This window comes from Pteropus vampyrus, unplaced genomic scaffold (genome assembly GCF_000151845.1).
Source record: "Pteropus vampyrus isolate Shadow unplaced genomic scaffold, Pvam_2.0 Scaffold34, whole genome shotgun sequence".
In the NCBI taxonomy this organism is placed as follows: Eukaryota; Metazoa; Chordata; class Mammalia; order Chiroptera; family Pteropodidae; genus Pteropus; species Pteropus vampyrus.
The window spans coordinates 6,579,523-6,605,530 of NW_011888815.1; the positions used below are offsets into that span (position 1 = coordinate 6,579,523).

A 26,008-nucleotide genomic window follows, 5' to 3' on the forward strand; every position below is an offset into this window, starting at 1 on the left:
TATCTGCAAGGAGAGGTGCCAGCAAGATGAAATCTCATCCTGAAATGAGGTATGGCCACCTGAGGACACGGGTAAGAAGCTGTAAGGTCAGAGTCATTATCACAGAAACAGAGATCATGGGCTAAGGCACCCGGAGGGTTTACGCTGTGCCCGATCCCTGAAGCTACCTATGTCCTCCCTAAGTCTGGACAAATAATCGGGAGCATCCCGACTGCACCCTTCAGCTGAGGGAACGAAGCTCCCAGATGTTAGGTAACTAACCGCTCAGCGTGTCTGAAGAAGCGTGTGGCCAGGGGCAGCAGGCATGGGCTGGGCAGGCCAGCCTGGTCCACTGCTACGGTCACCAGGGGTGCGACGGGTGTTTCAAGCTGCTTCTCCGATATCAACCCCCAATTTCTAGTTATACCCTACTAAGACTTTCTAAAGACGAATAAAGTAGTTTAAATGTAAGACCAAAGGACGTGAACAGGCACTTCCCAAGAAAGGCCGTCCAAAGGCAGAGACAGACACACAGATGCTCAGCCCCACGGCTCATGAAAGGAAGGCAGATGGAAACCTCATAGAGACACTACCCCATGCCCGCCGCAAGGCGGGCCACACGAGCGCTGGCGGGGACGGGGCATGTGCAGGTCTGCTGTCACCCAGGGCAGAGCTGCTCAGCGAACCCGGGTCCTCATTGGGCCACATGCACGCACACCAGGGGCCAGCAACGCCCTCCTGCACGCGCCCCGACCCCCATGCACTTGACTGTGACGAGCGTGCCGTGCTGGGCCACACTCCAGGACAGTAGCGCTTCTCTCTGTGCTATATCGTAATGAAGATGCTTCAAATTAAAAAAGAATACGGTAGAGGGGCTTTGGTGAGATCCTGGAAGTGTGCAGAGCGAGCTGAGCTGCCCCGAGCTCCCGCAGGGCCACCTCCTGCCGGGGCCCGAGTACTGCTGGCGACCCCAGTGCTGAGCGGGGACGACCCCATGGTTCGCTGAGACTCAGACGAACAGGACCACGCGGCAGCAGCTCCGCCCCTTTCCTTGGCGAGGACGGACGTGTGGAGTGGAGGCGGGAGGAGAAGAGAGATGCCAGCCGAGGGGCACTTTTTATTTTCTTGCTCTGCCCTGTTCAGTGACGACGGATCAGAGGGGAAGGTCAGAGAGTGGGTCAGCTCCACGGCCACCCAGAGATGAGACGGCCCAGCCTCCGGCCCCAGCTCCGGGCTCCGATGACGGAGCGCGGCACCGTCACAGGATTTCAGAAGCAGCGTGGGGCGGCTAACGCCCTAGCTTTCGGGCCTCCTCTGACGGGTACCCTACCTAGGCCCGAGTGTAGACGACTGGGATGTTTAAAACCATCCGAGCGAATGCCAGATCACTGGCACGTGGAAAGCACACACACGGGGGTTTCGCCGTGGAAGCAGAAGCAACTGCAGGCATATCATGTCACCCCCCACCCTGCCCCCGGGTCTTAGGGAGCGGGACGCTTTCCCTCATCACGCTCATGGGTCACCCGAGGCATTCCTGGTCCTAAGCTCTACTCCCCTTGCTGGCTTTTCACACCCGACACCCGAGCCTTTCTCCCGCTGCCTCCTCCCCAGCCGCCCCCAGCTCTAGCCTTCCGATGGGGACCCGCATTCGAATCGGAGACGAACTTCCGGCCTTGCAGTCTTTTTGTGGAAACTCCCACCAACAGCGACACCAATTACGGCAGGAAAGCACGAGCCTAGGAAGCTGCACTAAAAACACGGAAGATCCCTGAGGCCTTGATGTCAGCTGGCAAGAAAGAAAAATTCCAAAAGCTGTAAAGACCGAGGCTAGAGGAAAAAACGGGATGGGAGGGGACGCTCTTGCCAGTATTTTTGGACAGTGAATAAACCAGCTGCAGAGGACGGGAAAGGGGCCAGGAATATAAAGCGAAGGGGGTGGGGAGAGGCCCGGGGGAGCATTCCAGCTCCGATGCGCGCAGCGGTGAGATCTGCACATCCTTGGGAAATCTCGAGGCCTCCAGCCTGGTGATTTAAGGAGCGAGCCAGGGAGAGAATGTTGTTTTGGTCAGAGCCTGGCCCGGGGCCTCGATCAGCTGTGTTTTGTAACAATCACCACATCAGGTCACTGTGCAAAAGCAGGCTGACAGCTGCTGCCTGGACATCATAAAACACTGTCTGCATCCTGCCTCTCCGCGGGAGGCACCCGGGGCCCGGGCTGAACCTTCCGCCCGAGGCCAGCCTCGTCTCCCCATTCGCCTGGGGTGGTTCCGTGAAGGTGAGAAATGCTACAGGAAACGACAAGGGGACAAGAGCCTGGCGTTTCTGTTCAGAACAGGAAGTAGAGCTGCACTGTTACTGAGAAAGATCGGGCAGGCCGCTGAGGTGTAATTTATCGGAGCAAACACAGTTAGCGGCTCTCGCCCTGGGCAAACCAGGCTGGGTTATGCATTAGGGTTTGTTCTTGGGAGGCACGGAGCACCCTAGTGGTGAGCCAGTCTCGCTGGGGCAGGGTGGGCACCGGTGCAAGGGGGTCTGGCCCCCACCTCCCGGCTGTTCCTCACATTTGGGCCTCAGTGGGGCAAGATGACACAAGGCATCGGGCCGGCCTGACCCACCTTCCTGGCATAATAATTCGCAATAACCCGTGTTTTGGCGGGGCGGGGGGAGAGGGGATGGTAGGTGTGTGTGTTGGTGGCGCTGGAAACGCCAAGAGTTGCTTATGCTCAGCAAGCATGCCTCCTGGCAGTGACGGGGGGCATCACGTGGCACGGAGGCCTGCCCTGCTGGGGGCACGCGAGGCAGAAGGGTGCCCGAATGGGTGTGGCCTTCCTGGGGCTCAAAAGCCAGTGGGGAGGGCAAAGGGAAAATGAGTGACCAAACACTTGAGTAATTACAAACAGTTGTACTACCCCTGGAATGTTACTTAAGAAGCAGAGAGTGTGAAGCAGGCACCCCACCCGATGTGAGGTGGCCAAGGAAGGGGGCCAGTCTGCGGGGGGACATCCACTTCGAGACCTGATGAGGGCCAAAAATGAGTTAGGGAGAGGGAGGGGAGCACCTGTCTGAGAACAGAATGGAGGCTTCGAGGTCACAGCGGGTTGAATGGCGACCCTTTCACCCCGAGATATGCCCCCTCAGAAGCTGCCAACGTGACCTGAATTGGAAAAAGGGTCTCGGTAGACATAAGTTGGGAACTCTTAATTATAAGATGAGATTACCCTGAATTAGGGTGGGCCCTAAATCTAACGACAAGTGTCCTGAGAAGGTCAAAGACACATGGAAGATGACCCTGCAAAGATGGACGCAGAAATTGGAGTGACCGGTCTACAAAGCAAAGGTGCCGAAGAGCGCCGGCGGCCACCGGAACCTTGGAATAGATTTTGCTTCTGTTTCAAGGATTTCTAATGATTTACTCATCTGTGATAGTTAATTTTATGGGTGAACTTGACTGGCCACAGGGTGCCCAGATTACACGTTTTTTCTGGGTGTGCCTACAACTGGTCGACTTGGTAAAGCGGATGTCCCCACCACCCAGTGTGTGGGGGCCTCATCCCAGCCATGGAGGGCCTGGATAGAACGAAAGGCAGAAGGAGAAATTTGTCTGTTCCAACCCCGCCTCTGCCCCCAGCCTTGGTTCTCAGGCCTTTGCACTTGGACTGCACTAGACCATCGGCTTTCCTGGGCCTCCAGCCTGCAGACTGCACATCATGAGACTTCTTGGGTTCCATGATCATGTGAGCCAGTTTCTAGTAATAAACATCTCTGTCTGTCTCCTACTGGTTCCGTTTCTGTGGAGAATCCTGACACACCATCTACGCTTTTAATTAAGAAATCATTCCGAAAGGATTAAATGCCTCCTATGTGTTGAATACTCTGCTGGAGGAAAAAATTTTAATGAGACAAAATATGTGGTATCAATGCTTACAGAACTACTGGCGGTGGGGGAGTGGGGGGGGTTGGGGAATGGTGTTTCTGGTATTGACTAAATTGTGAATGTAAATTTTCCTTTAATTCGAAGTTGGCTGACATCAGGGTCACCTGGAGAGGCTTAAAGCATGGGATTCCTGGGTACCCGCCCCAGAGTTTGTGATTTATTTGAGCTAGGATATAGCCTGGGCATCAGGATTTTTAAATAGGAGGATTTGCTAATTATACAGCAACATGACGTAATTATGAACATAAAGTATTTCTATTTAGTCATTATATATAACTGGCTCATTTTCAAAATTAATGTGACGCAAGCTGATTGCACACAAGCCATAAAACAGACCATTTAAAGAAATATTAAAAATGAGAAACTTCAAGAGAAGGAAAAAGCCCTGCGGTGAAGAAATTATAATTGAGCACAAAATCTAGTCCTGAGCTTTCTGGGCGGAACCAACGTGCCAAGGTGAACAAGAAGGGTCATGGCTGTCACGACAGTTAGCTGATAAAAGAAAGTCTACGAGGGGAAAGAAAAAACAAACCTGGAACAACTATTTTCAGTCAAATAGTTCTAAGAGGACAGCTTAAAAATATGTGGATGAACAAGACAGCTGACTCATCAGCCGTCCGGCTGCTCCCAGGTCAGCTGACAGCCAGTCTGAAGGTTGGCCTCGCTCTGCCGAAGGCCTGCAGGCTTTCCTGGAACGACCCTCGACTAAGGAAGTCCGCGAAGCAGGCCAGGAGGGACTGTCATCCAGCTGTCCCTGGAAACCTTTCAACTAAGGCCTGGGCAAGGAACAGAGAGCCAGCTCATCGCAGCGTCTCTGTGTCCACATTCGTGGAGAGAGCGCCGTTTAGACCGAGACGCGTTGGACACGCACGCCGCCCCTGCGCCCCGGCCCTCGGGGGTTTGACTCTCCTTAAGCTCGAATTCTCCTCCAGAGACCGTCCCCGCTTTGCTGCGGGCGGTGAGAGCTGCAGGCCCGAAGGCCTGACCAGGGCACCCCGGGGAAGGCCCGGTCGGGGGGACTCACGGGGGGTTGTCACATTTCCTCTGCCGGAAGCGGGCTCCCGTCCCACACGTACGGCTGCACATGCTCCAGGCGCCCCACGGGCTCCAGTCCCCGTCCACGTGCTCCGGGATGGGGGTCTTGCTCACACACTCTCCCGCGCGGCACCACTGAAACACAGCCGTCCCTTCCACGTGAAAAAATGAAACGAAGCTCCACGCCACGCCGCCTCCCGCTGCTGTCACGAACATGGAAGCAGACTATTTCGGGGTACGTGTGCTCGCGAACTCTAGTGACATTCCTGACTCACTCGACCTGTGTCCCTCTGTCTGGGGCATGAGTATTTTGCCCTAAACTTCCCTAGGGAATGTGCTCCACTGGGGTTTTCTAAGTTCCCAGAATAAGGACCAATGCGTATGGCTCGCGAAGAGGCCCGAGCTTCTGCAGACGCCTCAGGATGCGAGTGTGTCTCACTCTGGAAAGGCAGTATTTCCTGGCTCTGTGGTTTTGAACTTCGGAGTTGGGTTTGGTGCTTGGAGATGCCACAGCCGGCAGCACCACGTGGCTGAACCTCGGCTCCTTCTGGGCGTAGGAGAAAGCCAGCCCTCTAAAACAGAACTTCCTTTTTTTTTTTAATTATTATTATTATTTATGCTTACAGCACCTGGTCTTCCTAGGTGGTCTCCCATCCAAGTACTAACCAGGCCTGACCCTGCTTAGCTTCCGAGATCAGATATTGGGCGTGTTCAGGGTGGCGTGGCCGTAGACCATGGACCGTGGCTCCACTGGGCGTGAACCCAGGACCTTCTGCGTGTAAAGCAGACGTGCTGACCACTACACTGTGGAACCACGTCCATAAAACAGCATTTCCTAATGTGCGTGGCACAGACTCTGGGGTGATTCAGTGGTCCCCAGACACGGCACCTCTTTCGGTCATTGCGACGAAACTAAGGAGAAAGTCTGGGGCTGTGGCGGGGGCTGGGGACACCTATCTCACCAGTCTCTCCTGCGGAGAACCAGGCCGCTGGCTCGCTCTTAACCTCTAGCCAGAACTGGGTGACACTGTTCTCAATAAATCTACTTTACGGTCACCTTTGTTGTATGGCAAGCGATCCTGTTTCTCCATTTATGGTCTCCTAATGTAAAGCTTTTCCTTCTAAAAGATCCACTTTCGTGACAAAAGGAGCTAACGTAACGAAAATATTCAGTGAATGATTCTTGTAATTTATAAGAAAAAAGCAGAGAGGTGATTTAGGTACCCCTCTATGCCTGGAGAGGGCTCCGTGAGCATTTCTTGGGTGGCCCAGGGGATGCTTCGGGGCCTCATGAGTGCAGTGCACATGGCCTCCCAGGGGACACGGCCTGGGCCCATGGAGCCATGGGGCTGCCCGCGGGGGCGGTGGGAGGCGGGGTTACCTTGTCAGCCCCACACTCGGTGCCGTCCAGGGGAGGGTCCAGCTTGGTCTTGCAGGAGGCGTCTCCTTCCACCAGGCACCACAGGCCAGCGCACATCAGGTGCTGTGGACAAGGGAAGGAAGGTGACTTCCCAGAATACCACGCATGCGTCACAAGGGGAGGGTGATGGCTGGTTTAGACTTAAAATGTGAAATCAAAAGGAAAGAAGGAAGGTCGTGAATCTGGATGTCAAAACAAACAAATGAACAAAAAAACAGGGGCATCATTTCAACCGGTTCATTTAGCTCAACAAAATGCTGTGTGTTTCTCCGGAGAAGGCCTGTGTCCCCGGCAGTCAGTTGGGCAGGTCTGGTGTTCACTGTTCGGGGCCTAGGTGTCTGATGCAGGGACAGGCCGGGAGCTGCTAGTGAACAGGTGCCTTCCACCTAATGTGGGAAGGTAGAAAGGACAAGGCAGGCGCCCATGGGTCATACAGCACATAGGAGAAGCATCTCACCAGCCAGGCCTCTTCCGCGGTGATTTGCTGGAAGCAGCAGCTCTGGAGCTGGGGCCGGAGGGGCCGTTACACAGACCCAGAATGGTGGCCCCAAGGGTGCTAAAGAGCTCAGGGTGCCCTCTGGGGCCAAAGGGACAAACTTCGGTCCCCTCTGTGGTTGCCTATCTTCTAGCTCGGCTGAGCCGTGTGGAATTTCTTACAGTATTTCACCCAGAGGATTTCTTAACATGCACAAACACGCAATCAAAATAATTCCACTAAAGCAGAAATAGGCATTAAAAAATACCGACTCCCATGTATTAATAGGCAACCTGGATGTGGACAAAATGCCCAGAACGAGACAAGGTGTGAAATGGATGGAAACAGACGTAGCAGCGTCCTCCTTGTCCTCCTGAATCTCCCTGCTGGACCACGAGGGACGGGCGCTGAGTGTAACGGCTCCGAGGCAAGTTCCACACGTGTCTCCGTGAGCCCCAGTGGGAGGGCCCCCCGCCCACGTGCTGGCCTGCCCATCTGTGCACCTCTTCTGACTCCCGCCCCCCCACTTCCCTGCCCCCTCACAGTGCTTCCTGGGATCACTTCCCAGATAAACTACTTGCACCCAAATCCTCGCCTCGTGGTCTGAAAATTGAGACCAGAAGTACTTAAGGCTCTTTTAAAGACGCAGTACGTCCATGATGCCAAACCCTATCAAGGCAAAATGAAAAAAAAAAAAAAAAAGCCTGAACTGGAGTGGGGCGATGTCACCCTGTAGGGCTTGGCTGGGGAACCCGTGGGGGCACTTGGAGCAGGATGTGGGTCAAAGGTCCCCGTGAACAGCTCAGGACAGTAACGGCGGGCTCGCCAAGGGTGTGTGCCGTGCTCGGTTTCGAGGTCACTGTTCCAAGGAATCTCAAACATCTGCACAGAAGAGACATGCAACTGTGCTGTCTAAATTCAAAAAACGCTTACACGTTGCAGGGAAGGGGCCGGACAGCAGGGCCGGAGGGGCTTTGTCAGGGAGCTACGCGAAGCCCACAGCTCTTTCTCATGTTCCAAGAATGTCAGAGCTGCTCTGTGCCCTGAAAAAAGTTGACGATGCAAGTGGAATATTGTACCTTTGGGTTCGGAAGAGGCCCTATGTTCCCATTACCGGTCACCCCTCAACAGAATCGCGGAAAGACGAGAGCCCCGAGCACGGCACAGCTGGTCCCGTAAAGACTGACTGCACCTCGTTAAATGTTTGATTCCACACACTCAGACCCCAGAGCTCTTCGGGGGTGTGGTGTCAGTGTATGGACACATGCTCCAGAGACAAGGCTGACCCGGGAGGTGAGTTTATGGGGTAGGAGTGCTTGGGATCAGGGGACATAACTAGCCCTTCAGGAGAGAGAGGAAGAAGGTGCCGTAAACTCTTTATTATGCACTTTATAGACAGCGCTCTCCCATAAAACTTTCCCAATCATCAAAGCAAAGGAGAATGAGGCCGGGCCAAGATTTCTTAAACAGAACACAGAAAATGCTAACCATAAAGAGAAAAATTAATGAAGTATACTATGTTAAAATGAAGGACTCTGTTTCTCAAAAAGATAATTGTGAGAGAGAGAATATATTTGCAATACATGGGAGAGAGATTTGCAATACGAAGAGTCAACAAAAAATCTGTATCTAAGATGTGTGTGTATATACATATATACACACACACACATGTATGCGCGTGCATGCGTGCGCGCGCGCACACACATCCATCTCACAGATCAATTGAGAAAAAGACCAGTAGAAAAATGCACAAGAGACCCGAAGAGATACTTCACAAAAGAGAATATCGAAGCATATCAGATGGGCATAAACATAAGAACAAGTGCTCAGTTTCACCAGTCATCAGGGAAAGGCAAATTAAAATCACCATGAGGTACTTCTACATACCCACCAGAAAGAAGGAAAGAGATGGAGACTACCAAGCGTTGGCAAGGATGGGGCGTGCTGAGAACTCTCTCAAGCTGATGGCGTTCTAACCCACTGCACCCACTCTGGGAGACTCCATGGCAGTATTCGCTGAAGCTGAAGACATGCACATTGCGACCCCCGGCCATTCCTCTCCTAGTTGTATGTCCAGCAGAAATGTGTACATGCCCAACCAAGGCAGTCAGCGTTCACGGCAATAGCATGTTTGAGTCCCAAAGCTGAAAACAACCCGAACGCCCATCAACAGTAGAACAGATAAACTGTGGTCTAGTCGAACAATGCGATTCTGATCCTCTTTACACGACCTTCGAAAACAAGGGAAAATTATAGGTGGGAGTCAGGATGGCGGTTACCTTGTTCCGCATAAAAGCAAGGACAAGGATGAGCAGAAAAGGTGACTTTAGAGCTCCAGCCTCTGACCCGAGCTCAGCCGCCGGCGTCGTGCTACGCGCCCAAGCCACACATCACCCTTTTCTGTTTCACAATGGGACAAATAGGGTGGACTGCATGGACACCTGTCACTGTGATGCTTTCTAGGCAGATAGCTGGCATCTGTGTCATGCTTTACAAATAACAAAGAGCTCTGATATCTGTCATCCTGAGGCTCACGACAGCTGTGAGAGGCAAGAAGGATGAAGTTTTCTCTATCTTTTCCACTTTTTCAAGAGGCAGATGTTTGCAGAAGGACCCTGAACTGAGTCAGAAGCTCAGGGTTGGGAAGTCACTCACCAAGGCTCACATCCTGGTTCTTGGCCCATTTGGTGGTTACACAGGTGTGTTTAATTTATAAAAACTAATCGAGGTCTAAACTTATGATTTGTGCACTTTTCTGTATGCACATTATACTTCCATAAAACTCTTTAAAGAAAGAGAGAAGAGGCAGAGAAAGAAGGAAGGAAGGAAGGAGGACAGACGGACGGACGGATGGAAGGAAGGAAGGAAGGAAGGAAAAAAGAAAGAAAGAAAAGAAAGGGGAAGGGAGGGAGGGAGGAAGCAGGGGAATGGCAAAGAACAGAACAGAAAAGAAAAAAAGAAACGCATGCTTAGATTTGTAATGGGAGATTCTAGACCCACTTGTCATGAGGTAGAACAGGGACTTCAGAGCTGCACAAGGAAATTACGATGATAAACCGTATGTGTAGGAAGTCGTATCTCACAGCAGGAAAGAGACTGTGTGTGGTGAGGAATTTCTGTAGGTTGAGACACACGCACGCACACACACACACACGCACACACCTCCCTAAGGAGGATCTGTGCCAGCCTGGAAACATCCCCGGCTCTCTCCAACATAAAGATCCTATAAATAACTGGTGGAAGAATAACTCAGAGGTGAACAACAGTGGGGAAGAATCAGCACAGGATCTATACTAAGATGGAAGAAACAGGGGGGATAAAGTAGGTGAAGAATCATCACCAGAAGATATGGTCATGGGTCGCTAAAAACATTGTGCCAGCATATGTGCATGAATTCTTAAAAAAATAGTAACTGTCTTTTTTTTTTTTTTTTTGCAAATACACAAGAACTATGGGAAAACATGGGCAGGTCAAAGGAGGTAACATTTGAACTATCAGAACTTGGTTGAGAAATGTCTGAGAAAATAAAATCAGATAACTAAAGAAGACCACACTGAACGCAGCGTGACAGAGAAGAGACACACCACTGAACACAGGCAGGGGCAATGGAGCTGGTGACTGAGAAAAATATAATAGAAATGCACAAGTTATTCCAAAAAATTAAGAGAAAATGACAGATATGGAAGACACACAAAGGAGCTCTCACATACACGTAAGCAGGAGGCAGGGAGAATGCGGCTTTTTCTATTTTTTCCATTTTTCCAACCGAGGAGGCAAAGGTGTGTGGAGGCCAAAGGCTCCGGGCTGAGGCGGACGCCTTGAACGTCAGTGGGAAGCCGTGGGTCCAGGGCAGACAGCGCTTGTCACCGCACTGGCTTCACGGCAAACGTCACGTCAAGCGCGTTGTGCCGCTGAGGTCCCCAGGGCGCCCCCTGACAAGCAGGTCAGCGCCCAGCTTCCTTCGCTGGGGGGCTGCGAACACGGCAAAGGGGCGAGCTCCTCGGGAGCCACTTCCGGCCACGCGGTCGGGGTTCAGCTGCTTGTCTTCGGCTGGCGGCGTCCCTTGTACGGACTCTGAAGGGGATTTCGATCCGCTTCCTCACCGGCCACGGTGCGTGTGTGGAGAGCAGCTCTGATTCGACACGATGCTGAAGGGGCCGGTTACGTAAAAACCCTCAGGAAGGTGTTGCTGATAACGCGAGCCGACGGGGAGATAAAATAAAATGCGAAGAGCTGGACGGAAAAGTGACTCATCCAAATTTCCCACACGTGCTACTGCGCTTTGAAGCCTTTCCACAGGCCGGCATGCCGGCCCCGCTTCTGGAAGGTTCCAGGGTTGGTCACTCCTTCCGTGTTCCTGGCGGTTGCAGAGGCTGTTACCTGGCTGGGGAGACCCGAGGTGGGTCCCGCTGAGTGAGGCGGGGCCGGGATACCGGGACATCCAGTTGACGAGGGGTGGGGACAAGAAATGAAGGACAGGGCGCAACTGGCAGAGAGATGGAGAGCGGAGGGCGCAGTCTCCTGGAAATGTTCAGACACTTCTGGAAAATTGGGGCCGTCTGCTGCCAACGGCCAACAGCTCCGAGGGAGGCTGCAGCTGCCGGGCAGGAAGCTGAGGCTGTGGCAGGGAGGACGGCTCCGCGCCTGGCGCCCGCCGGGCGTCCTACCGCAGCGAGCGTCTGCCCGAGGGGGCGGGGCCAGGCTCCGCTTCCGCTTCCGGCCAGTGCCGGGGCGTTAAAGGGACAGGTTCTATTCATATCTGCAGTTCCCCAACCGAGCTGCGCTGGGCTGGGCCGAGCTGAGCCTCCCAGGGAAGCTGTATAGAAAGACACACTTGAAACCCACTCCCCAGAGACTAACACAGCCGATCTAAAGTCGGGCATGAAAACTTCTGACATTCTCTGGAGCAGGTCCCAATGGCCCACCAGGTTTAGAAACAACTAACATCAAAGAACACTGTTGTTCAAGGTGGAATCCGGACTCCCTAAGCGTCCCGGACACCGCAGGGGCCTCTATCCATCAAGATGCCCAAGGGACTTGCCGTGGGACTTAGGAAAGGACAGCAAAAGGGTTTCCAGCCTACGGACTGGAGGCTGGAGAGCAATTCCCAGGGGTTACAGACACCCAGAGAACCAGGAGGAATGCGAGGGCAGCACAGGGAAAGACACAGAGAGAAGGACCCACCAAGGGTAGTAATGAAAGGGTAGAAATGAGGTAGTAAGAAAAGGACACTATCCAACCTTCACAGAGTGCCTACTTGGTGCCGAGGGCTTGATTCATTTGTGACTTAACCCTCGTGACAACCCCCTGATGTATAAGTACAATGATTTCGCTCATTGTGCAGATTAGGAGACCGAGGCACAGAGAGACTATGTAACATGCTCGAGGAGTAGAGGTGGGGCGTGCGCTGGGCAGGCTGAGTCGAGAGCCCATCTTCTCGACCGCTGTGCTAGCTGACGGCACCTCCACGCTCTGCTGAGAGGCCGGCAGCGTTCAAGGGAAACCAGCAAAGGAGGAAACGTGACGCGCAAGACCTTGAGTGCCTACCCGCAGTCTAGACGTTCTCGCCTCCCTCCCCGAAACAACTGGCTTCCAGCATCCGGACTTAACACTTTTTTAAAAAACAGCATCCAATGCATAGCTCAGTCCATTGCGGATGCCGTGGCATGGAGCACACTTGTGCTCGCCCACGGGTGAGGCCGGGGCGGGTGCGTGTCACCTCCCGTCGCTGCCTTCCTCTCCTCGTGGGGCAGTGACATCACACTGGGCTGAGAAACGGAGACGGTGGAACGCGCCATGAGGAGCCGCGAGGGTAAAAGGATGAGCGGTCCTCACACAGCACCTTTCAACTGAGGACCTCGGGGAACCGAGGTCATGGGGGAGGGGACAGATAAGTATTGCTTTTGCCATGAGAAGGGGCGAGGGCTTTGCGACGCCATGATCATCGTCAGGGCTGCCTGAGTCCCCTCTTCTTGCTCTGTCTCCCCTAGGACGGCAGACTCTTCCTTTCGGCTGACAAGTCAGACCTACTTCTGGCCTCCTACCCTCTGTGTCACCTGGCAGAGTATCTGAGCTTAAATAGCCTTAAAGTCCTGTGAAATCGTGACTTTGCTTTGCAGTGACTGCTGACAGACACAGGAGGAACTTGTAATCATAAAAAAGATGGACTGGACTAATTGCGTAAAGTTCGTTTCCCCTTTCTAATAAATATTTACTACCCGATGTTTATAACTTTTAGGTTTGGACTTTCTTGAAACACTTTATTGAATTAAAAACATCACATTACCATTGGCTAAAAGAGGAGACGGCGATATTTGCCAATAACTTTTGCAACAAATGCCAGCTCCCGAGGCCAAATTTTTTTGGTAGTTCATATTTCCATGGACAGCTTTGAGCCTTACAATACCAGCATTCTGAAGACAAGACATGAAAGACACTATGGTGATGGTGTGGGGATCTCCAGAGCCGCGGAACTGAAAATGGACTGTATTTTTAACTTTTCTTGGTTCTCTGGTATGCAAATGTTTAGGAAAGCAGGAACCTGGTTTTAATGTTGGAGGCTGGGCTGCTCCCAAAACAACTGTAGCAACGTGTTTTTTTTTTTTTCCCCCTATAGTTATTTACCCTGTACCTTTGAGCAAGGAAACGGTTTTTAATTTGGATTGGTCTGAAAGTGGCTACACACGGTGAGAGCCAAAAGAAGAACAGATACGGAAGTTGAGTCGGAAGAAGGTTTGTACCAGAAACTCTCCCTAAAAAAGGGTTAATAGCCCATGGCGAGCCAGAACTTCTGCCGGGGCAGATGCCGGCCTACCAATTCCTGGCACCAAGCCCCTGGCCTTCTGCTAGGAGGTATCTGGAGGAGACTCTGAACCTTTTAAGTGATATCTGTCAATGCATAATTAACTGTAAAACACATGAGATTACCAAGGAGACAAACTCAAGGATCATTCAAAATACAGAAATAGGTACAAACATGGAATATAGCCATATGTGTGTTCCTTGGCAACGCATTACATAACAAGATCTGCCCCTGGATCGGCTATCCCCTGTAATTTTGAAGTAGTAGTGAGTGTAAATGATATTTTGAGACACTGACTACCACTGTCATGCCGTATGAAAAAAAATCAGTGACCTCAAATCTTGAGACAGTCATGGAAGCCACGAAGACAGCTGTGGCTGATGCCAACGTGCATAATTATAGGAAAAGCAAAGATGTAATTCTCTTTCCTATCCCTGCTCACAAATCCTCTGAAATCGACCATGGACCCTCATGATTTCATGCAACAAAGACGCGCCTCCACCTTCTACCGGGAATACGCTTTTGTCCCTCACGAGAGGCAGCAAGCAGCAAAATGAGAACTCTGCCCACCAGCCGTCACGGTGGTTAGTATTTTTCTCAAAACATAATCTATCCGGTTTCTTCTTAGTTTTCATGGTTTGTATTCCAGAAGAAGAAAAAGAAACAGTTCAACTCCTCCGGACGTGTGTGTTTCGCGGTTTTATTCCTTTGGCCGGGTCCAACCTCTGTTATGTTTCCTTATTATTTTCTTTTCTGTAATGGGCTTAACGTTCTAGAAACTTTTAAGACAAAAGGTTCACGCTTGCGCATACGGCCCCCAGGCCTTGCAAAAGATTCACGCACGCGCCTACGGCCCCCAGCCCTTGCCTCATTCACGTACAGTTGTTTTTCCAAGCTGCTTCTTGAAGGCTCTGCACAGCAAGGTAAGCTGAGGGCTCTGAGCATCGACAATCTGGAGGAAGCTGACAACCATGAACGTGAACGGCATTCCTAACTGCCATGCCCGACTGCGGTTTTTAAGAAACTCGTCCAGATTTTTGGAGTTGTAATGCCTTTAGGATATTCATTCCCCTAAAATTCCTGGCTAGGAGTGTCATTCTCTCTCTCTCATGGTCTCTAGTAAGCAGTATTTTTTTTTTTCCCCCTGCTAAAGGGATTCACAGGTGATTCGGAAAATTTTCTTGAGGATTTGGCATCACGGTTCTCTCTGAAACGACTGCAGACGCCGTGAGATGTCGTGATGTCATTGGTGGGTGTCACGATGCTGTCCACCTGGAGATATGGGCTGGCCATGGGGGCCTCAAGGACACCCACACCTAAATGGGACATGTCATGAACCCTAAGAATGTGAACTGCCTCGGGTTCTTAGCGAGGTGGAGTATAAACGACTAACAGGCAATTATGACCCACCCTTACACGACCTAGTCTCGTGTGCGTAAGACATCAGAGTGGTAAGCAATGTCCTCCCTTGCTGCCTTATTAGCTATAGCTCTGTTGTTATTTATTGGTTGACTTACAGTTATTATCCGACTCTAACCATCTTCGTGTGAAATTATTCTGATGCATATACCATGTCAAAACATTACAATTCTGTGCGGCCGTTTCTCCCCATCTGCCCTTCACGCCCCACCCCCACAAAAAAAGAGAGAAATATCTTTGGATTAAAAAATAAAACAAAACAAAACACATTAGGCTGTCGGTGTCGGTAGTAATTTTGAAGCATCCCCCTGCAAAACTGCCTACACGTGTGAGAGTGTGTGTGTGTGTGTGTCTCTGTGTGTGTGTGTGTCTCTTCTCATGGATGTGCCTGTGCAAATGCCCACGAGGGTATATGTATATGCAAGTCTGTGCATGTGAATGGGTGTGCTTATACTTGGATACATGTGTGCGCACGTGTGAGTGCGTGTGTGTGCCAAGTGTGAACACCTGCGTCTTCTGGCAGAAGCCAGACGCCCCTTCCGCGGCCGGCCTTCCCGTGGCGGCCTACCTCCATGTTTCTGCAGAAGGTGGCGTTGGTACCGAACAGGATCTGGCACTGCTCGCTGGCGCTGTAGTGCATCCCAGGCAGCTTGTGAGGGAGGCGCACCGCGTGCTGGCTCCTGGGGTCCGTGACCAGCAAGCAGGTGCTGACTTTCGACCTGAAACAGCCAAGACACAAATCAGCTTGCAAAGGTACTGCCCGGGATTTTGTTTTGAGTTTTAGCCAGTGAGAAGGATGCAGCTCCAAATGATTTACGTGAAGACAACCCAGGCACCGAACATATGGCCTGAGCTTTTTCGCTTTTTGCTTTTTCCACATGGCCAAACGCATGCATGACCTTCACTCCGAAGGCAGCGAGAGCTTAGCACGTAGGACAGGGCTCGGGAATAACGAAGCCTCGTGTCCTTTTCTTGGGGGGTCCTGAGAGCTTTCATGGATGAGGATGACTTTGAAATCGATTCCTATGATCTTTTCTTAGAATATGGCTTTGAGTAAAAGTTACTAGGAATTAAAGAAGAAAATAGAAGTTAGGGTCGTTTTGCTTTATTTTAAATAAAAACAAAGTGGATATTTCCAACTCTGCAGATTCTGTTGCGGCGGAGGGTGGGGGCGGGGATGGAGGGGGGAAGCGGTGGATGGCAGGTCGTGGCAGCTGACTGGTCCAGGTGTCCCACCTGACCACACCTTCTGTCATCCCTGGTGGCAGATTCTGCAAAGGACTTCAGGATTTCAAGGAGGATGAGCATATTATCTCTGAACACCTGGACGGGGGATGGGAGGCTATAGCTCCATTAGAAGGGTGAAGTCTTAAGTGTTTTTATGTTTAATTTCCTGAAACAAGGCTGACAGTAGGAAAAGCAAAACCCATCCTCTTGCCAAGATTCTTGAAGAATCTTGGGCTGCACACACCTAAGCACACAGGGGCTGACGCTGGTCCAGCTCTCCCGGGCTGAGAGAGAGAGACAGACAGACAGACAGACAGACACACACACACACACACACACACACACTGCTTATACGTGAAATTATTCTGCTGCATATACCACGTCAAAACCTTACAATTCTGTGCGGCCGTTTCTCCCCATCTGCCCTTCACCCCCCACCCCCACAAAAAAAGAGAGAAATACCTTTGGATTAAAAAATAAAACAAAACAAAACACATTAGGCTGTCGGTGTCGGTAGTAATTTTGAAGCATCCCCCTGCAAAACTGCCTACACGTGTGAGAGTTTGTGTGTGTGTGTGTGTCTGTGTGTGTGTGTGTGTGTCTCTTCTCATGGATGTGCCTGTGCAAATGCCCACGAGGGTATATGTATATGCAAGTCTGTGCATGTGAATGGGTGTGCTTATACTTGGATACATGTGTGCGCACGTGTGAGTGCGTGTGTGTGCCAAGTGTGAACACCTGCGTCTTCTGGCAGAAGCCAGACGCCCCTTCCGCGGCCGGCCTTCCCGTGGCGGCCTACCTCCATGTTTCTGCAGAAGGTGGCGTTGGTACCGAACAGGATCTGGCACTGCTCGCTGGCGCTGTAGTGCATCCCAGGCAGCTTGTGAGGGAGGCGCACCGCGTGCTGGCTCCTGGGGTCTGTGACCAGCAAGCAGGTGCTGACTTTCGACCTGAAACAGCCAAGACACAAATCAGCTTGCAAAGGTACTGCCCGGGATTTTGTTTTGAGTTTTAGCCAGTGAGAAGGATGCAGCTCCAAATGATTTACGTGAAGACAACCCAGGCACCGAACATATGGCCTGAGCTTTTTCGCTTTTTGCTTTTTCCACATGGCCAAACGCATGCATGACCTTCACTCCGAAGGCAGCGAGAGCTTAGCACGTAGGACAGGGCTCGGGAATAACGAAGCCTCGTGTCCTTTTCTTGGGGGGTCCTGAGAGCTTTCGTGGATGAGGATGACTTTGAAATCGATTCCTATGATCTTTTCTTAGAATATGGCTTTGAGTAAAAGTTACTAGGAATTAAAGAAGAAAATAGAAGTTAGGGTCGTTTTGCTTTATTTTAAATAAAAACAAAGTGGATATTTCCAACTCTGCAGATTCTGTTGCGGCGGAGGGTGGGGGCGGGGATGGAGGGGGGAAGCGGTGGATGGCAGGTCGTGGCAGCTGACTGGTCCAGGTGTCCCGCGTGACCACACCTTCTGTCATCCCTGGTGGCAGATTCTGCAAAGGACTTCAGGATTTCAAGGAGGATGAGCATATTATCTCTGAACACCTGGACGGGGGATGGGAGGCTATAGCTCCATTAGAAGGGTGAAGTCTTAAGTGTTTTTATGTTTAATTTCCTGAAACAAGGTTGACAGTAGGAAAAGCAAAACCCATCCTCTTGCCAAGATTCTTGAAGAATCTTGGGCTGCACACACCTAAGCACACAGGGGCTGACGCTGGTCCAGCTCTCCCGGGCTGAGAGAGAGAGAGAGACAGACAGACAGACAGACAGACACACACACACACACACACACACACTGCTTATACAGGCAGGGGGACCGGCCTGTCCCCTGCGTACGTACTTGAGCAAACAGAAACACTCTGCCTTGTTTCACAGACCCAGAGTAAAATGAAACAATGTCCAGCGGCTTGCAACATTCCCTAAGAGTCTGAGACAATAAGGACTCAGTAGGGAAGAGATTATGTTAAAACTAATGTGTCCATTTTTAAGCCACGAGAACCACTTACACAATTTCACCACCCACAGGACACAAGAAAGAAGACCCACGATGAGTGCAGAAGACAGAGTGGCACTTTTGCGCTCCCCTGGCCCTCACTGGGCACTTCGATGTGTGTTTGGACAGCAAAGCTCCATCGCAGGTGAGACTCACTGATGCCTGTGCATCTCCATGGGGCGGACACAGGTGCACACGGCTAAGTGGTGTCTGTCCGCCAAACCTGAGGTCCTGACACTAAGAGACCCGCAATTACACCTGGGCGCAGACTCTGTTTGACAAAGGTCTGAAATCAGATGGCCAGGTCTTCCACGGAAGCCTGAGAATGCGCAGACACATTCTGGAAAGAAAGTGGCAGAGATAAACCCAACCCAGCCTGACACGGGAGAGAGTGAGCGAGCCCTGCTCGCCGGATGACACGCGTCCCACCTGTGGACATGACCTGGGTACAGAGGAAATACCTGTTCTACAGAGACCAAGGGGCGCTGTCCACTTACAGTCAAAATAAAATGAAATACAACAGAGTTCAAGACAGGGTCACGGTGTTGATATTCCACTCAGTCGGCAAGCATTTTTGAAGCCCAGCTGGGCGCCCAACGTCGGACGAGACGCACGCGTGGGAGGAAGTTGTCCCATTTACAGATTGCTGTAGTGACCACCCGCCAGGCCAGCTGAGAATTCTCGAAGGGACTCCACACTTGTCGAGCCTCCAATGACTGTGTGTTCTGGAAGCACCTCCTACTGCACAGAATGTACGGAATGATTCAAAGACTTACTTGAGGAAGTTTTCAAGGTCATCTCGACTGCAGGAGGACCAGGAGAGGTCACTGGGGTTCCGGCCTTTCACCCACTCTCCCGACATGATGTGGGATCTGCCGGCACAGGATGAGTGGTCATCGTCGTGGTTCATCCCCAAGCTGGCCGAGGAAAAGGAAAAAGAGACAGGGACACTTAGGCTACAGGCTTCTCATCTCTGGTTCCGGGTTCTAGCATCCTATGCTTAAATCTGAAACGCAAAAGGTGACATGGGGTGATGCCTGGTTTCTGCCGCTCTCGCAGGTCAGACCAACAGTCATGAGCTCACGAAGAGACAGAGTGATGACCTGCTTCCTTAATGACTGGAGATAGACAGAGCAGACAGACATTAGTAGCATTTGCTAAGTAACCAATAAGTGACTAAACAAGTTACATTAATTGTGATACTGTAGTTTTCAAACTAAGTTTCTGATGATTAGTGTTGATTGCTTTTCGACACTAAAATATCCTCACGTTAACCATCTAAGCATTTTGTTGCCTTAAAGAGAAGTCGATGTGCGAAGGGCTAGTGGGAACCATCCGAGACTCTGACTTATAGAATATGATGGGTGCAAATCGTCAAATTCATGACAAATGTGGCTTTCCAGTCCTTCACATCATTACGTCTGGGCCCACCAAGATCACACCTGTCACCTTCCCTGCCCAGTGGTACCTCATAAACAACTGAGGCCTCTCTAGACACGGTGACTGACCACACACTAGGTGCTGAGCAATGAATGACCGCAGTTTACACACGGGCTGTCCATAGAGTAAACTGAGACACAGGACACACAAGGTCTGGTGGCCCACAGTTGGCTGACCCGTGATCTCCAGGGGAGAGACATAAAGATGACCGTTCTCTGTCAACAGCCCAGTGGATAAAAATACGCACTTCCATTCATTCAAAAATAGAAGTTTCCCAAATATCAGGCGATGGGCAAGAGAGAGAATGGTACACAATGGGCCATCCCTGACCTCGAGTCATTGCCAGTCTGGGGGAGGAGGCGACCCAAACAGAAGTCGTCACCATAAGAGGTTTTAAATGCTTCTCTAGAATAACCTTCCCCTAGTGGTCCTTATGTCCCTGGCCACCTTTCGTCACTTCTACTTCTTGCTGGCTACTCCTTGTGCCTCACGGGGGGAGGTACCCGGCACGTCTGCCGTGCACACCCTGCAGGCCACGCACGCCACGCTCCGCCCGCAGAGGCGCCCCCTTCACCCTACCACGTGGGGTCGGACCGGCCCACGCGATCCTATGCTTCGTAAAACTCACCGCCTGGCACACCTGTGCCTGAATGACCCCCACAGGTCTGCCGCCATCAGCTGAAGGTCGCTTCTGAAGTGTCAATTGTATTTATTTTCAAACCTGTTGGTGTCGGTGACACCTGTCACTTCGATCAATACGTGTCATGTTAACGTAATGGCATATGAGAACAAAAGCAAAGCTGTTTCCATGACAACTAGCGTGGCTAGTATCTAAAATGGTGTGCATAGCACAACGAGAAAAGAGGGGAAAAATCATAAAAACCAGCCCCGGACCTCTTCACAAGGTCTTTTATATTCCACCCGATCTAAAAACAAAACAAAAAACCCTGGAATTTCAAACACGTTGCATCATAGCTGTGGTCTGTGTGAGGCCAGTGGCCTGCAATTCTAACGGGAAGACACCCCCGCCCCCAAAAGAAAGGCTATGACTCCCCACCACTACAAAACTGGTGAAAAAATCAACATTTTCATGGCTTAAGCTAAAAAAAAGTTTAAGGCACCTAAGAATAATTTCTTAGGTTTCCCGACTCGAACCATTTTTTTTTTTTTTTTTGGTTAATTGGTCAATTGACTGTCTACTATCATGTCACGAAAGAGTACTTCTGTGGTGTCACCCCCATGCTCAGCTCAGGCCTCTCTCCCAGGCCCCCTGGGTCTCCCATGGGCTCCTCACCTCCCTGAATGCCCTCAGGGCAGCCGGCCATCCCAGCTTCTCCAGCAGTGAGTGGCACAGAGCAAGCACTCAGTAAATGCTTATTGAATGAATTATCTATTTAATACTGGGGAAAGCACCCCAAAATGGGAGTATCCAGATCCGTGACAAGGTGCTAGTTCTCAGCCTGCTCAGAACAATGAAAGCCATCTCTGATTAGTCAGTATTGCTCTCCTATGTCAGGTATCCATCCAGTTAGGGGCAATGAAGACCCAAGAAATTCTCAGATAAAGCTGACCAAGAGGAATATTTTTGATATATCTCCAATGGTTTCTTAACTGAATAAAATAAGTCCCATTTTTCAGTGCTATTCCTGAGGTTTTTACTTTTTTCCTGCTTGTTATCTATTTATATCTATAGCCACCCACCACCCATCCATATACCCACCCACTCACACACCATCCATCATCCATCCATCCATCCATCCATCCGTCCGTCCATCCATCCATCCGTCCATCCATCCATCCATCCGTCCGTCCATCCATCATCCATCTATCCTTCCATCCATCCGTCCATCCATCCATCATCCATCCATCCTTCCATCCATCCGTCCATTCATCCATCCATCCATCCATCCATCCATCCATCATCCATCTATCCTTCCATCCATCCGTCCATCCATCCATCCACCTTTGTTTCATGTTAACTTTTGAAGCAACTAACTGGTTTTTCCAGTGCATTTAGCAAAGAATATATATAAAGCCATTTTAAATTTGATTTAGGGTTTGATCTGATATCTTTAAATAAAATTGGTGATTGCATTTTCAAATGGGTAGATCTGACAATTTTGACGGATTTCCGTGAATTAAATGTATAGAGGTTACAGAAATAAAATGTCTCATGAATAAAGTGGCTTCGTTCCACCTCTAACGACAAGGTGTGAGCACAGCACAGGGACCAGTCCAACTGCCCTGTCACCAACTTGGAGAATCCAATCCTGTCAGAATCGACGCATGAATCAAGCGTTCTTCCAGCCCTGTGCTTTTCAAAGTCACCTCCCCTCACCCTGGGCTGGGGTCTTCCCAGCAGCCACCAGATGGGTTTTCCAAACAATGCCTTTGGTATGTGGAAAACTGCAATCTGAGGAGATCTAAGTCCTGGCAGAATGGCCTCACCAAGTCTGGAGGGACGTTTCATTTGCCACCGACTCCAAGTTTTCTCCCACGGTCAAGGTGGTTGCTAAGTGAAAGAAGCTCCTTCGCCCACAAGGCCAGACTGTGCTGGCCAGAGAACCTGGTCTCTAGGGAGACAAAACTATGTTTAAAACAGTGTTCAGAAAAGCTGACGTGCCGTCGGCCACTGACTGCTGCCTATTCGGCGTGTGACACCAGTTGGCACTTCACTCTGCCGGCCCTAGAAAAGGTCTTCTCTGAGGAATGTCCCTGTCAGCAAGACCAGCCCAGAGTGGGATTCCTGGGTTTCTGGAGCTTTTCTCTGATAGAGACCATGCTTCATCTGGTTTAAAATGTTCAAATGCTGACTAAGCGCCTCATAAATTTACAGTTCGACGAAGCAGCGTTGGGCTGGGAGTCTTTATATTTGAGGTTCACGAAAACTACCATTTAGACTATTTTTAGTTTAAATTAAGGATTACCTGACTGAAAAATTTATGTTATTGTAGGTTTACGTCCTAGGGTATCCATTACTTCTCGCAACGTGATATTTAACAAAAATGAGTGGCATTAAGCGTGCACGGTAATTTTAAGCGACTGTGGGAATTAAGGCTACAGACTGGCCTATGTCGCATGCGGCCCAGATTCATCACACACAACAACTCCATGGCCTTGAGCTGATTTTATCTTAAAACAAGCAACACGTTCCTTCTGTATCGGCCGTTTTGGAAGCTTCTGTTTTCCCTGGCTCTCGACCTTCCCGTCCATCTCTCAGAAGCTTTGGGATTTTGATGTCAGGTGTACGAATCAGGAACTCTGTCTCCTCCAAGTAGTTGCGGTGGGTTTGTGACGTGGGCTTGGGGCGGGATGAAGAGCCCAGGGCACTGGCTTCCTTGAGTGCAGCATTCCCACTGCAGGGGTCACGGCTGGCCCTGTGGGCACAGTGCCCGACGCTGCTGGAGCAGGACAGCCCACGTGGGAAGGTTCATATTAGTTATCGCGAGTTAACATCAAAATAATTTACACACCGGCTTCGCGCCAGAAGGGATGACTGTCGCTACCTCTTCGCCAAGAACCAGACTGCGTTGCTCAGAAACTTTACCTACAAGGGTTCAAAGTCAAAGGGGTAACAGGCTGCACTCGCTTGCACAGGTGGAAGGTTAGGGCTGAGTGCCATGATCATCAACGACCCTGTCTATAAGGAAGAAAACACAAAGACAGCAGAAACATCAAAATTCTCTCACCCCAGAGAAGCTTTTGCTTTTGGATTTGCACATGAGGAATTTCGATGTCAAATGTACCAGTCAGGTCTCAACCTGCCCCTCGGTCGTGCCTGAAATGATCTGTGCATGCGCGTGTGTGTGTGTATGAATATATAAACACACATATGTACAGATATACATACACACACAGAGAAAATTCACATCCGATGGGTTTTTAACTCTTAACAAAAATTCTAATTTTGTTGAGAGAGATAAAGTGAGGGGAAAAATAGAAAACGAAAATGAACAGAACGGAATGAACAGAAAATGAACAGAGTCTGTCCTGACTCTGGTCCGTGAGCACGTCTATCTGAGGAGGAGTGTGCACCCCCCAAGAGGGAGTGTGACGCCTTCTCTCGGGGGTCCTGGGGCCTCCGTGAGCACGGCGTCATGCCGAGTGTGACTCTGGCGTTTCACGACACACACTTTTCCTACGACACGGGCACAAGGTGTGGCGTCTCGATCTACGTGAAGTCTAAATTTTATTCGATGCTCAAACGCAAAAACGCTTCCGGTTCTAACACTGGTAGGAAGACTGGGTGGGAGGGACTTGGAGAGACAGTGCCGGGGTCTCACATGGCGGCTTCCTGAGTGATCTTCGAAGGTGACTTTGGCTTTTAGAGCTACCTTTGCCTTTTAGAACCTGTGCAAGACGCGACACCGCCTTCGGGCTTGAGCGTTTTCACTGACATCGCCGCTGTGTCTTCACAGCTCCCGGATGAAACGTGCAAAGTAGCCGCTGTCATTTCCTTTGTCCTTGATGGGCAGCTACGGGTGCTGTGGTACTGGAGTGATTTGCTTAGAGCATCTCCCAGGTTTATCTCCCTCCTCCTGGCCAAGCTGAGTCTCTGAAATCATCTCTCCCAGCCATGTCGACCACAGCAGGCACCACCCGCCTCTCTGCGGAGGCCTCTCCCCTTCCAGCACCTTCCCCCAATGCCCGCCACTCTGCTTGGACAGGTGCGCACGCAGCGGCCAGCTTCAAGTCCCAGTCAGCCTCCAAAATGCTGATGGTTTTGATGAAACTATGTAAACGGTCAAAGAGGGTGTCATGAAGTCCCCCTTCCCACATAGGTCTGAGAGCTGTATTTAAAAGAGTCTCGGGTCCACAGCCATGCCACCCTGAACACGCCCGATCCCGTCTGATCTCGGAAGCTCAGCAGGGTCAGGCCTGGTTAGTACTTGGATGGGAGACCACCTAGGAAGACCAGGTGTCGTAGGCATAAAAAATTAAAAATAAATAAATAAATAAATAAATAAATAAATAAATAAATAAGGGCTTGTAAGCTGACAGGGTCCTTCCAATCTTTGAAGTCAACCAAGGGTTGCCTAAATAAAAATAAAATAAAAATAAAATAAAAATAAAAAAATGAAATGAAATGAAAGCGTCTCGGCCTGGAGTTGGACAGACCTGGGTGAGAATTCCTTCGTTTCCTCGCTGCTGACTTAACGGGGATAATAACACAGTTGGCCGTTAAACAACACAGAGGTTAGGGGTGCTGAACCCCACACAGTCGAAAATCCGTATGTGACTTTCGACTCTCCCAGAATTTAACTACTAATAGACCCGTGCTGACCAGAAGCCTGATGACACAGTCTATTAACACATATTTTGTATGTTACATATACTGTATTTTTACAATAAAGTCAGCTGGAGAAAAGAAAATGTTATAAAGAAAATCATAGGCTTTGTCCATGAGTTTTTCAAACAGTCGCAAATCTCCAAAACGATTTCCAATATATTTACTGAAGAAAGTCTACGTGTTTAACTGGACACGAGCTGTTTGACCCCGTGTTGGTCAAGGGTCAACTGTGCTTAATGGCACTTATTCCTCACCCAGCAGGTACCGTCAAACGCCTTCTATGACCAGACACTGTCCTAGGTGCTGGCACAGCTCCTGCTTTCAGAGTTTACGATCCCAGGTACGGAGGTGACAGATATCTAGAAAAACAGACAAGAAGTTGCCTGGCGAGGAGTGAGATATGGATGAAGTGACGATGACCTCACGAGGGCCTGAGTGCAGGGGGGCCGCAGCCTGCCAGCTGCACACCCGGGCGCCCTCTGGGGAGCTGCAAATTAATGAGGGAAATGAGGAGACATCGCACGCGAGGGAAGGGGGGCTCACGGAGCGCTGACAAGCTCTCGCCTTTGAAATCCGGTTTCCGTCCACGATGAGCTAACTGAACAGGACGTGCCCGTTCTGGCAGCCGTGGTGGCCCAGGGGCTGCAAATGTGAGAACCCCAGGGGAGAGGCTGCGTGGAGGCCGGAGGAGCCATCTGCTCTGGGCCGGCGATCGCCTCGTCCAGGCCGGAAGACATCGTCAGGACACCAGTGAAGGAAACCGCTACGACCACTGGTCTACACCACGTGCCGCCCTTCGTGGAACAGAATCGAGTCGGTGGCTCACGGCACGGCCTCCCGGGTCTTCTCTCCCAGCAGCGGGTCCAGGTTTCAGGGCAGCTGGCCCCGCTCTCGCGTGGCTCCCTGCGTGTCATCAGCCTGGGCTTGGTAAAGGCTGCGGGACGAGGGTCTGAGGGCCAAAGCTGCGGCCACCTTAGAGAGAAGC

General features: G+C 50.8%; 1 protein-coding gene and 2 pseudogenes across 1 annotated transcript in view; 1 reads left to right on the forward strand and 2 right to left on the reverse strand.

The window, feature by feature from the left end:
- LOC105290274 (A disintegrin and metalloproteinase with thrombospondin motifs 17-like) overlaps positions 1-26,008 on the reverse strand; it is a 193,846-nt gene that overhangs the window by 51,350 nt on the left and 116,488 nt on the right. The window contains exons 9-12 of the mRNA XM_023529013.1: positions 19,070-19,210; positions 15,633-15,783; positions 6,330-6,431; positions 4,938-5,083 (exon numbers count right to left, since the gene is read on the reverse strand). Of these exons, the coding sequence (XP_023384781.1) occupies positions 4,938-5,083; positions 6,330-6,431; positions 15,633-15,783; positions 19,070-19,210 (540 nt within the window). The remainder of the gene's footprint in view (positions 1-4,937; positions 5,084-6,329; positions 6,432-15,632; positions 15,784-19,069; positions 19,211-26,008) is intronic.
- Positions 5,566-5,681, reverse strand: LOC111738073 (annotated as a pseudogene).
- LOC111738061 lies at positions 24,545-24,663 on the forward strand (annotated as a pseudogene).